Genomic DNA, 13338 nt, shown 5'->3' on the forward strand with positions numbered 1-13338 from the left:
AGCCTTAGGAACAAGGATGTAGAAGGCGAGGCTCTCAGGAAGCTGGCTGGAAGACAGTATGCCTCAGAGGCAGTGATTTCTGAAATTTTTAAAAATATTTGAAGATTTTGATGGACAACATGGTTTTGATATCCTCATCTTTTCCTACCATTGCTCCAATTCTCAGCTTATTTGATTCTATAGCCATTAAATGACTTTGCCCACACCCACAAGATGAGCAAAACTCAATGCTTTCCTCAAAAGATCTGGCAACCCACTTACAAGAAATCATAAATAAAGGGATATCCATTTTTAAAATTCAATTAAAGGGACTGTTTTTAGATAAGTTAAAAAAACACTCTGTAGATTAAAAGTGAAGGCAAGAACTTATTTGAAGATCAGAAATATTTTATGTACATGTCTCCATTGAAATAAAATTGATTTATTAGTAGGATATACAATATAAATAAGTGTTAATGGTCAGAAAAGATACCCAAGAGACACTATATCATGAACAAAAACAAAGATGGTTAGAGAGGGCACATTAAAATCAGGAATATATGTCAAGAAATAAAGCTCAGGAATGATATTGTCACAGGATTAGCTAGCTTTATAATATTCTGCAAGGAGTTTTGTGCATGTGATTAACCAGTTTGCCCTATAGTCAGACTTGCCATATACAAATGACCTGGTCATATCTTTGCTTAGAAGCTTCATTTTGAAAGACAGTAACAGAGTGGAATATTGTGCTTGGCAATCTGTGTGATCACAGTACCAAAATTAGTCAAAGGATTTATGGACTAGATATTATCTCAGAGCTTATCAGTCAATGATATTTAATATCTGAAATAATTTTTATCTTATCTTTTAATTTCAAATTTTAAGGGAATCTTATTTTTCATAAAATCTAATATTTTCTGCTTTAATCAGTATAATTCTCTCAACCAACACACATTTACTGAGCTTTCTGTATTGAAATGCCTAGGAAGTTATTCTTACTGTTAGTATAAAATTACTGCTACTTTTTTATTCTGATAATTTGTAATTTTGTCTTTGGAAAGATTTAAATTGAGACATACTTTAATAGGTGTCTGACAGTATGCTAGGCACTAAAAATTTGGAATGTCAAATAAGCATAAATAATGCTTTAATAATAATATTAGGAAAAGTGACAGAACAAAAAAAATGTTGATAAATTCTAAATTGTTATTGTGAGGGCCAGATGGTGACACCTGTAAAAAGAATTCGGTCAAATAAGAAACTGGGTAGACAGGACTAGAAGAGAAAAGCATACCTCAGGCAGGTGGGGTAAATGAGGCATGGAAGAAAAAGTCCTTTAGAATAGCACAAGAAGTTTTCTTTGAGCAAAGACAAAAAAAAAAAAAAACCCAAAATTACAATACTGTGAGGAAAGGTATGTATTACTCAACTTGATTTAACCATTGCATAATGTGCAATTATTTTAAAACATCATGGTACACCTGATGAATGTATATAATCTTATTTGTTTATTTAGATAAATAAAACATAATTATGTTAATTTTTTAAAAGAATAAACATCATATAATTTGATTTAGCAGTTCTGATCCTAGGAATTCACTGTCCCAATGTACATGAAAAGATACTGTGCAGGAAGAGCAAGACACTAGCTGAGTATGACTCTCCAGGGTTTTTTTCCCTACAAAATTACCAATTTGAACAGCTGTTCATACACCAAACTACTTTCACTAGAGCATAGTACCTTATTCTAACATAATAATTAGAAAAAATACATGGAAAAATTCATCACTTCTCCCTTCAACTACAACACCACTATGTGGAAAGCAATGTCTCCTGGTTAGAGAAGAGAAAGAACATTAAGTCTGGGCCTTAAACGCAAATCCCAGTACAGTCATGCCACAGTGAAACCCAAGCCCGTGCATCCAGCCTAAAACAGGGCCTGCAGATCAAGCCTCTGGACGTGATTTAGCCAGGCAGCTCAGGGATGGCCCCCACTACCTCTCCCTTATACTTGGGCAGAATAGTGCAAAGCAATACTCTTTCCACTGGCGGTGGTGGGGGAGGAGTCATATAACAGGGAAGTAAACACAGTATTTTTCCTTGAAACCCAGTGCCAGACTGGTGAAAGCCAATACCAGGCAGATTTTAGTGACCCCTATCCCCAAGCCAGTGACCATGAATGGAGGCTTTGTACACTCCAGGTGCTAAGTGAAAATTCAGAGCCCCTGTTGGACAGATTACTGTTCTGGTCAGCTTCACCTGATGCTAGTTGCAAAGGTCTCAGGCCATGAGTGCAACATAGCAGCAGGCAAGACCCAGCAGCATGGATCTTGATCTTGCTTTGGTGCTGGACTGGATTTGGCAGACTGTGGGCTTCAGGTATGACCCAGAATTGTGGACATGGGACTGCCCATTTAATACCTCTCCCAACCTTAGGAAGAATAACACAGAGAGAATTTTCCACTTGGGTAAGAAAAGGGAGGTATTACAAAGTTACTACTTCATAGGAACTTGAGGTTAGTCTTTCCCTGATGAGGCTCAGAGTCAGGCAGAATCCCATGGCACCTAAACACAGGCCAGTCACTCCAGAAGAAGTACCTGAGACACACAAGGGAACTGCAAGAAAATAAAATTATGATGAACATAGATGCAAAGTTTCTTAACAAAATGCTAGCAAACTAAACTGAGCAGGACATGAAAATCACTCACCATTATTAAGCAAGATTTATCCCAAAGATGCAATGATGGTTATACACATGCAAATTAATAAGTGTGGTATGCCAAATTTATAGAACAAAGGACAAAAACTTGATGATGATCTCAATAGACATATAAAAATCACCAATAAAATTTAGTGTACTGGGAATCCAAGATGGTGGGCCAGCGGGAGACAGCATTCTGTGTCTCTCCATGACCCAGATCTCGCCTAGTGGGAATACTGCATCCCTGAGAGTGTTAGAGGGCCCCTATGCAGCTGCTCTCAGGCAGAAATCACCAGCACTGTGCCCCCGCATAGGGCTCCGGGGCCTCAGCATTCCAGCAGGACTCCTGGCTCCTGACACCCAACCCCTGAAGTGCTAGCCAACGCAGGGCTCCCGAGCACCTGAGCAGGATCACCTATCAGCATCACTGCAGAACTCCCAGACATCTCTCCACTCCCACACAGGACACTCAGCTGCTACCTACCCTCAGCACAATGACATCGCCTGGCTCCCCCCACCCCACTCAACACCCCAGCACTGGAAACGGGCTGCCTTTATCTTGACACACCTTCCTCGCCATATTTGGTGGGGGCAGCTCCCAGATGGAAACTCCAGCTGGCTAGGTACCACGTTTCTGACTCCCCCCTCTCCCCAGCGGGCGATAACCCAGCACAGTAGCTTCCCAACACAAAACAGCACTCAGTGGGACAAGTGCACACTGTGACCAGGGCACCGCCTCTGGGAGTCCTGAGGAGAGAAGTCCCTCAATAGGGAACCACTAAGGAAGAGGGAGATGGGACAAAAGTTTGGAGACTAACAGAGAAAACAGGAACTGGAAAATCTTCAGGCAAGATAAGGAGATAGAACTGGGAGCTCAAGTCATACAAGCAATCCCCCCAAAAAAAGACTCTTAAGGTGCAGTCTCCCTGCAGGGACTGGTGGGTACCACTCCTTGCTTCCAAGTACCCTGCACCAGGAACAGCCTTCCCACCCTGGTTACCTTCACCGTCCTGAGCACAGAGATACCAGCTAACGACAGACAATGGCACCTATTGGATGAGAAGAGAAGCAGGAAAGATACGGATCTCTAAAACTAGCAACAATCATGGTTTCTTCCTTCAAGAATTTTTTTTCCTCTTTTTCTTCTCCCCCTCTATCCTCCCCCTCGCATCCCCAACATATGTGAAACCAAGAACTTTTCATGAATTAGGATTTTTGAGGACTGGGACATCTGAATAATGTAATATAGTGGTGTTCTATATGCCTTTTATTTATTTTTTATTTTTTCTTCTTTAGTTCCCCCCCCCCAATTTTTTACTATTTTTAACATCCTTTATTTTCCTAAATACATATATGTGTTAGTTTTATTTACTCTACTGTCTTCCCACATACTTGTCTACCCAAAATTACTTCGTGTCTATTCTCCTGCTACTAACCCTCTTCATTAGATTTCTCTTTCACACTTCCTAAGATATATTAACTCTATATCCTCATATCCTGCCTCCTCTGCATATTATCCTACACCCCACCCCCAGCTCATTGTCCACCATCAGAAACTGTAATCTCTTTTAGAAAACTACTGATTATATTATAGATAATAATCGAATCCAACATTTCTTTACATTGTGACCAAACTATAAACATCTTAATAGCAACAAATTGTTCATAGGTGGTATATTTTTTATATTGGGATCTGTTAACATTGTCCTTGCCCACAAAGGAGAGGTTTTGGAACCCTACAGAAACACTACAAACCTATAAGGTAAAAACAATAACACCCCAGACCCACAGAACTAGAAGGGAAGACATACAAGCAACATGAAAAGACAAGGGAAGAAAGTGCCCTGAACAAATCAAGTTACCACATTATTAGAATCCATGGCATCCACAGAGGAAGAAATCTCAGATAGGGAGTTCAGGATATACATGATTAAAATTTTCTGTGAACTGAAAGAAGACATAAAAGAGCAAATACGGGCAGCAAAATATCATTTTGACAAGGAGTTATGCAAACAAATACAGGAAGCAAAAGATCACCTCAACAGGGTTCTAGATTTTAAAAACCCAGAAATCCTTGAAATGAAATAAACACTAAACCAAAATAAAAGCTCAATTGAAAGCATCACCAACAGAGTAGACCACTTGGAAGACAGGACATTAGACAATGAATACAAAACATATAATCTTGAGAAGACCATAGACCACACAGTGAAAATGGTAAGAAATCATGAGCAGAACATTACAAAAATATGGATAGCATAAAAAGACCAAATTTAAGAGTAATTAGGACAGAGGCAGACATACAGTTCCAAACCAAATGAATGAACAATCTATTTAATGAAATAATATCAGAAAACTTTCCAAACAAAAAGAATGCATTGGAAAACAAAATTCAAGAAGCCTACAGGATGCTGAATATACAAAATCACAATAGATCCACACCAAGGCACATTATAATGAAAATGCTCAATATACAGAGTAAAAGAGAATTTTTAAAGCCATGAGAGAAAGGAATTAGATTACATATAAGGGGAAAACAATTAGGATAACAGCAGACTTTTCAACACAGACCCTGAGAGCTAGAAGATCCTGGAACAACATATATCAAGCTCTGAAAGAAAATGGATGCCAACCAAGAATCCTGTATCCAGCAAAATTAAGCTTTAGATTTGATGATGAAATAAAAACCTTCCATGATAAACAAAAGTTAAAAGAATTTACAGCTAGAAAACCAACACTACAAAACATCCTTGGAAAAATATTCCATGAAGAGGAAATTAAAAAAAAATAATGAAAATCAGCAGAGGGTTGTAGTACCCTAAAGGAAAAACTAATCAAAGAAGAAAATCAAGTCAAGTTAAATAACAAAATAAACAAATATATTTGGGAATACAGACCATGTCTCAATAATGACCCTGAATGTTAATGACTTAAACTCACCAATCAAAAGACCTAGACTAACAGATTGGATTTAGAAAAAAAAGACCCAACAATATGCTGCCTCCAGGAGACTCATCTGATAGGTAAAGACATACACAGACTGAAGGTGAAAGTTTGGGAGGAATCATACCACTCACATGGACTGCGAAAACAAGCAGGGGTTTCCATACTCATATCAAATAAAGTAGACTTCAAGACAAAATTAATCAAAATGGATAAAGAAGGACATTACATACTGCTCATGGGAACCATACACCAACAAGACGTAGATTATTAATATATATGTATATGCCCCAAACAATGGAGTATGTATGTTCATCAAACAAACTCTTCTCAAGTTCAAGAGTTAAACTGACCACAACACAATAATCTTGGGTCACTCTAACACACCTCTCTCACCACAGGATAGATCCTCCAAACAAAAGTTGAATAAAGAAACTGTAGATCTCAATAATACGATCAATAGTTTTAACTTAACTGACATATATAGATATTTCATCCTTCATCAATTGAATATACTTTTTTCTCAGTAGCACATGGATCCTTCTCTAAAATAGAGCATATGATATGCCACAAAGCAACTCTTAGCAAATACAAAAAAGTACAGATACTATCCTGCATGTTATCACATCATAATGGAATGAAATTAGAAATCAATGACAAAATAAGAAATAAAATCTACTCCAACACCTGGAGACAAAACAATATGTTACTGAATGAACAATGGGTTACAAAAGACATCAAAGAGGAGATTAAAAAATTCTTAGAGGTAAATGAGAACATAGACACAATATATTGAAATCTCTAGGATACTATGAAAGCAGTACTAAGAGGAAAGTCCCTTGCATGGAGTTCATTACTTAAAAGAAGAAAAAGTCAACAAATAAGTGACCTCACATTACATCTAAAAGCCCTGGAAAAAGAAGAACAAACAAACACCAAAAGCAGTAGAAGACAGGAAATAATTAAAATTCGAGCTGAAATCAATGAAATTGAAACAAAAGAAACAATTGAAAAAATTGACAAAGCAAAAAGTTGATTGTTAGAAAAAAATAAATAAACTTGACAGACCCTTAACTACATTAGCAAAGAGAAGAGAGAAAACTCAAATTACTAACATATGTGATGAAAAAGGTAATATCAAAATAGACACTAAAGAAATACAGAGGATAATTAGATATTAATTTGAAAACTTATACTCCAATAAAACAGAAGATATTGAAAGCATCAACAAATGTCTTAAGTCACATAATTTGTCCAAGTTGAATCAGGATGATATACACAATTTAAACAGACCAATATCAAGTGATAAAATAGAAGATGCCATCAGAAGCCTACCAACAAAGAAAAGCCCAAGACAGGATGAACACACAGCCAAGTTCTACAAGACCTTTAAAGAAGAATAAATACCAATACTTTTCAATTTATTTCAGGATATAGAAAAAGAGAGAGCACTTTGAAACTCATTCTATAAGGCCCAAATCATCCTGATTCCAAAACCAGACAAAGACACATCAAAGAAAGAAAACTTCAGACCAATATCTCTAATGAATATAAATGCAAAAATTCTCAATAAAATTCTGGCAAAATAAATGCAAAAACATATCAAGAAGATCATGCACCATGATCAAATGGGATTTGTCCCTGGGATGCAAGGTTGGTTCAACATAAAGAAATCAATAAATATAATTCATCACCTCAATAGATTCAAGGATAAGAGTCATATGACCATCTCAATAAATGCAAAAAAAAAGCATGTAACAAAATGCAGCACCCTTCATGTTCAAAACATTAGAAAAATTAGGGATAGCAGGAACATATCTCAACATTATAAAGTCTATCTATGCTAAGCTCAAGGCCAACATCATTTTAAATGAAGAAAAATTGAAGGCATTCCCTCTGAAAACTAGAACAAGACAGGGATGCCCTCTTTTACCACTTTTATTTAACATAGTTCTTGAAACACAGGCCAGAGCAATTAGACAGATGAAATAAATTAAAGGGATACGTATAGGAGAAAAAAAACTTAAATTACCACTGTTTGCTGACAATATGAATCTATACCTAGAAGACCCAAAAAGAGTGTGGCAGAGGGAAGTGGTTCACATGATTATCAGGAAGCAGAGAGAGAGGTGTCTACTTGGCAGATCCAAATATATATCCCAGAGTCATGCCCCAATTCCCACTTCCTTCAGCCACATCTTACCACTTCAGTTACCCCGTAGTTAATCCCTATCTATCTTCACTGATTTGATGAAGACTCTTACAACCCAATCATTTCCTCCTCTGTACCTTCTTTGCCTTGTCTCATAAATGAGCTTTTGGGAGATGCCTCACATCCAAACCATAACAACCTCTCCACAAATCTTAGCATAGCTATTTCAAAAAGATGAAAGATAATAAGTGGTGGTGAGAATGTAGAGAAAAGGAAATTTTGCACATTACTGATGGAAATGTAAATTGGTGCAGCATGTGGAAAGCAGTGTGGAAGCTCCTCCGAAAATTAAAAAATAGAATTCCTATATGATCTGGCAATTTCATACTGGAGATATATCCAAAGGACATAAAATCAGTATTCCAAAGAGATATCCACACTCCTATGTTCATTACAACATTACTTGAAAAACCCAGATATGGAAACAATATGTTCATCAGTGGATGGATAAATCAGGGAAAACAGGTGTAAATAAACAATAAGAATTATTCAACCCTAGGAAAGAAGGAAATTTTGTCCTTTCCAACAACCTAGATAAACTTGGAGGTCATAATGTTAAGTAAGATGTTAGGCACGAAAAAAAAGTACTGTGTGAACTCACTTACATATAAAATATAACACAGTCAGACATAGAAAGGGAAGGCAAAAATGGTGGTTACCGGAATTTGGAGTATTTGGTGTGTGGAGGAACAGAGAGATGCTGGACAAAGAATAAAAGCTTAAAGTTAAGAGGGAGAAATTCAAGAAATCTATTGCACATCATGGTGATTGTAGTAGCAACAACAGTAATACATTGTGTAGTTTAAAATTGCTGAGAAAGTATATTTTAACTGTTCTTATCACAAAAAAATGTAAGTATGTGAGGTAAAACATATATTAGCTTGATTTAGCAATTTCACAATGTATACAAATATCAAGATATCATATTGGACACCACAAATGGATAAAACATTTGCAGATAAAATAAAATGAACAAAATGTGCAAGTGTTTACTTAAAAAAAAACAACACACACACACACACACTAAAGATTAAATGTTTTGAAGACTGTTTATTCTTCCATAGAACAGCAAACACATTTTAAGCACAATTTAACCAGGCTTTTGTCTCAATGCCTGACATTTATTATCTTATTCCATCTACCCAATGACATCAAGAGAGCAGGCCCTTAAATAAAACCACTATTAAGTTGAGCACACTGAGGTACAAAGGGTTTAATTTAATATCCTATGGCCCACTGAGGATAAAAAGGAGCCAGGGATTCAAACTGAGGTGCTCTGGTCCCCTCTCTATCTCTCATTACTATTAAAAATACCCTCATATCAAGGAAGAAGATTCACCAAATTTTAAATGACAAAAGGAGTTATCATTTACATATAAATTCAGTAAAATACATGTACACATAATAAAAACACAACAAAACAATTTTAGAGGTGATTTTTGTTTCTTTCTAAATTTCTGCATTTTTTCTTTCTTTTTTTTTTAAAGAGAGGAAGAGAGAGTGAGAGAGAGAATTTTTTAATATTTATTTTTCAGTTTTCGGCAGACACAACATCTTTGTTTGTATGTGGTGCTGAGGATCGAACCTGGGCCGCACGCATGCCAGGCGAGCGCGCTACCACTTGAGCCACATCCCCAGCACTCTGCATTTTTTCATAAAATTAGCTTAATTACCTTTATGTTTTATATTATGGCTTAATCAGCATTAGGTTTTATATTATGGTTTAGCTTAATAGATTAAACAATTTAAGATTATTTTTGGAAAGAAAACAAGAAATTCTGAGTTCTCATAAACACTGTTCCTAACCGTGATAACCTTTACATAGGTAAGGTATTTTGGAGCTTTTACAAGAAATGAGTTCAAGTTTCTACATTTTCTTATAAATCTTCCCACACTACTAAAATGTATGATAAAAGAAAGAGCATTTATGGAAGCTAGAAAGTGAGTTATATATTTTATAATTCCTTTCCTGTGGACAGAGACATCACATACATTCACTTCAAGGATATCAGCTCCTTGCAGTCATTTCAATGCTCCAAAGCACATATGTGTACGTGCATTTAACAGAATTCAAACAAAATATATACAACAGATTTTGCTTACTGTTATTATATCCCTAATTTTCTGTTAAACATGGTTACTTTCAATTCTATTTTATTAATTTCTTTAATTTCAATTTTAGGAACTGTAAAAATATCCCCAAAGTCAAAGAGAGTCTGAAAGTTTTCAACTTAAAGTGCCAAGATCTTTTTTCTTAGCCCCGTCCACTACACCAACTCAGGTTTATGCCTTTATTTATGAAGTCAGCATGACTGACTCCTCAGGGCTGGAATACAAATGCAATCACATCTCTATTACTGTTTCCTACCAGTTGCTAACATCTTAATAAACAGCAAGTCTAATATATCTTCTGTGGACCTTCTATGTACTAATTATCTAAGAATCTAGTTCAAAGGGAACAGTCCTTTAATGCTAAGAGGCCATTGGACTTTGCTCAGTCCCAAAGCAATCCCAAGTCCCTACTACTACACAATGTTGAAATGGAAAGTTAGTCTCCTACCATGGCTACCTTGGTATGTGTCAAGATGACTCCTTACCAGAGTGAGTCAAAGACATCCATTCAAAGCTTTTCCTTTTCCTAGTCCCTTTTTCATATGAAGCTTCAAAATCAGGGTGATAAGTGCCCTAATGCATTCAGATTAAGTTCCATATACACAAGAGCTACATAGTAGAAAATAAGGGAAAATTTTCAAATGTGTATGTATCATCTCAGACAGAGTATAATAGTCAAGAATGAAGGAACATAGCAATTTCATTTGGAGACAAAATAATAAGACACAAGTCAAGAGCCAAGAGCCCTCCTTAATGGGTGGGGTGTACTGGCAACACATATTTTCCCAGAACCCTCCTCAAGGCCCCCATGATCTCCTTATTCCTCAGGCTATAGATGAGAGGGTTCAGGGCTGGAGTGACAATTGTGTAGAAAACAGAGATGACGTTGTCTTGTTTGGGACTGTGGAAGGAACTGGGCAGGACATACATGAATGTAGCAGCCCCATAGAACATTCCAACCACAGTCAGATGGGAAGAGCAGGTGACAAGGGCTTTCTTCCTTCCCTCATTGGAGGGCATGTGGAGCACAGTGAACAGAATTAGTGTGTAGGAGGCAACAATGGCAGAAAGGGGTAGCAAGAGGAAAGTCACACCTGTCACATAAACTAGGAGCTCATATCCGGAGGTATCTGCACAGGCCAACTTGAGCAAAGGTGGGATCTCACAGAGCAAATGTCTGATTTCCAAGGACATGCAGAAAGGGAAATGCATTGTATACATGGTGTGTCCTAAAGCACTCAGGGATGCCAGGATCCAGGATGTGGCCACTGTGAGCCAGCAGACCCTTGGCCTCATGAAGATCATGTAGTTCAGAGGATGACAAATGGCCACATACCTGTCATAAGCCATGAAGGCCAGTAAGAGGTCCTCTGTACCACCCAGAGTCAATGCCAGGAACATCTGAAGGGCACAACCTCCAAAGGAGATGCTGTTTTCCCTCCGCAGATAATCCAGGAGGGTTTTGGGAGTGATAACCGATGTGAACAGGAGGTCCAGGAGAGAGAGCTGCCTGAGCAGGAGGTACATGGGCACATGGAGCCGGACATCCATTTTGATAACCAAGAGCAGAAGTCCATTGCTTGCTATAGCCAGCATGTACAGGATTGTGATCATGGCACAGAGCAATTCAGAAGCCCCGCTGTCATTCAGAATCCCCACCAAGATGAAGCTGCTTCCCCAGGTGGAGGAGGAATTCCAGAGCTCCATTTTGCATGGCTCTATTAATTGCTAAGAAGAAGATGGAATCTCAGAGGAAGTTAGCCTACCTTTGGACCACCCCAATATAGTAGACAGAGGTCAATAGAAATTCTATGAAACATCTTTTCCTTCTCTCAGCTAAATTTCCCCCCACTGGATTCTGAATTTCTAAATGCTTTTATTGAATTTTGATATGCCTCCATCTAAATGTAAAATATGCATGTCAGAAGATGATAATTATTAAGAATTATCTCCAAACAGATATGTGAGAGAATAAGCACAAAGATTTTTTGTACATAGATGAAAACATCTCTCTCTCCATAATAAACAAAAACATTGGGAAGTGCTTTAAAGCTAGCTGGTTTTGTTGTTGTTGTTGTTGTTGTTGTTGTTGTTTTGCTTAAAATCTACTTGGGGATACAATTCTACCTTTAAAATTTTATTCATAAAAACTGTTTGCCATCTTCTCCCCTTGACCTGATGTCTGTCTTTATGTTATGGTCCCACTGTTTTTTGACACCTTCCCCACTAGTAGGATTTCAGGGCTCTTGGGCCACCTGATTCTTATTCACTTGAGCCATCCACTCCTCTTTGATAGGGATACAGTGACTCTGCTTTAGAGAATAACAATTCTGGGCTTAATTGAATGGTCGGAGTGATGCAGATTTTGGAGGTAAATGAGTAGGAACAGTGGAAAAGACATCTACCTATTTGAAGTCAGTGATTATATATTCAATCTCAGGAGGAGACAAAAAAATAAAATTATAGGATTCACAGAGACATAGAAGTTGTTTGTTTTTGTGGGATATCATAAAAGTAATGAGTTACTAAAGAGGAAGCATTGTAGGAAAGGCCCAAAGCTATACTTTTACTTGGGACTCAGAGAAGCACTCTGAGCATAAAAAATACATTTCTCTGCTTCACAAATCTTAGGAGCATATAGAAGGATGCTGGCCTTGCTGAATCTGGAATCCATATGATACTACCAATGGAAGGGACTGAGGAGGAATGTTTTGGAGAGGGGTGATGGTATCCACTCAGCATGCACTTTATGAATGCAGATCTTTCACAGTTAGATGGAGAACGTAGAAGACACTCTGGAAGAGAAGAGAAAATTTCACTAACAAATTTATCATCTTTGTTATGATATAACAAATATATCAAATTTATCTCCTCTTTGACATCTCTCCAAATACTGGCCCAGAGATCTGTAGAAAGGTGCTCAACTATTTCTTTCCCTTTATTTCCTTTGTAATATGTGCACTGTTTCCTATCTTTCTTTATGTCAACACCCTTGTTATCTCAGAGTTGGGATCATAAAAACTTGACATCCAGACACCCATATAATCCAGCTCCTTTAATTCACTCATCAGGGGTATTTGCTACGGACCTTTGATGTATCCAGTAGCACACTTGATGCTAGGATAATTGCATAGATGTGAAACTAATCACAAAGCAACTGCCTCATCCAATGGCAATAATCAATATATAAAGGAAAATATGACATACTTCAAAACAAATAAAGGAGGTTTCACAAAAGGATTCCCCAACAAAGTTGGATATAAGCTACAGGTTGAGAATGAATAGAAACTGGCAAGGTCAAAAACAGTTAGGGCATAACAAAGAGAGAGCAGATAGTGCTGTAAAAGTCAGGACACTGACATACAGTATAGTGATGTCCTTCCTGCACTT

General features: G+C 37.3%; 1 protein-coding gene across 1 annotated transcript; it reads right to left on the reverse strand.

The window, feature by feature from the left end:
• Window positions 1-10698: 10698 nt before the first annotated feature.
• On the reverse strand, window positions 10699-11655 carry LOC107157751 (olfactory receptor 2AG2-like). The gene has a single exon (XM_015504141.1). It carries the CDS (start codon window positions 11653-11655, stop codon window positions 10699-10701), a length of 957 nt encoding a protein of 318 aa, XP_015359627.1.
• Between the last annotated feature and the right edge of the window lie 1683 nt (window positions 11656-13338).

The sequence above is a fragment of the Marmota marmota genome, unplaced genomic scaffold, assembly GCF_001458135.2.
Source record: "Marmota marmota marmota unplaced genomic scaffold, marMar, whole genome shotgun sequence".
NCBI classification, from domain to species: Eukaryota; Metazoa; Chordata; class Mammalia; order Rodentia; family Sciuridae; genus Marmota; species Marmota marmota.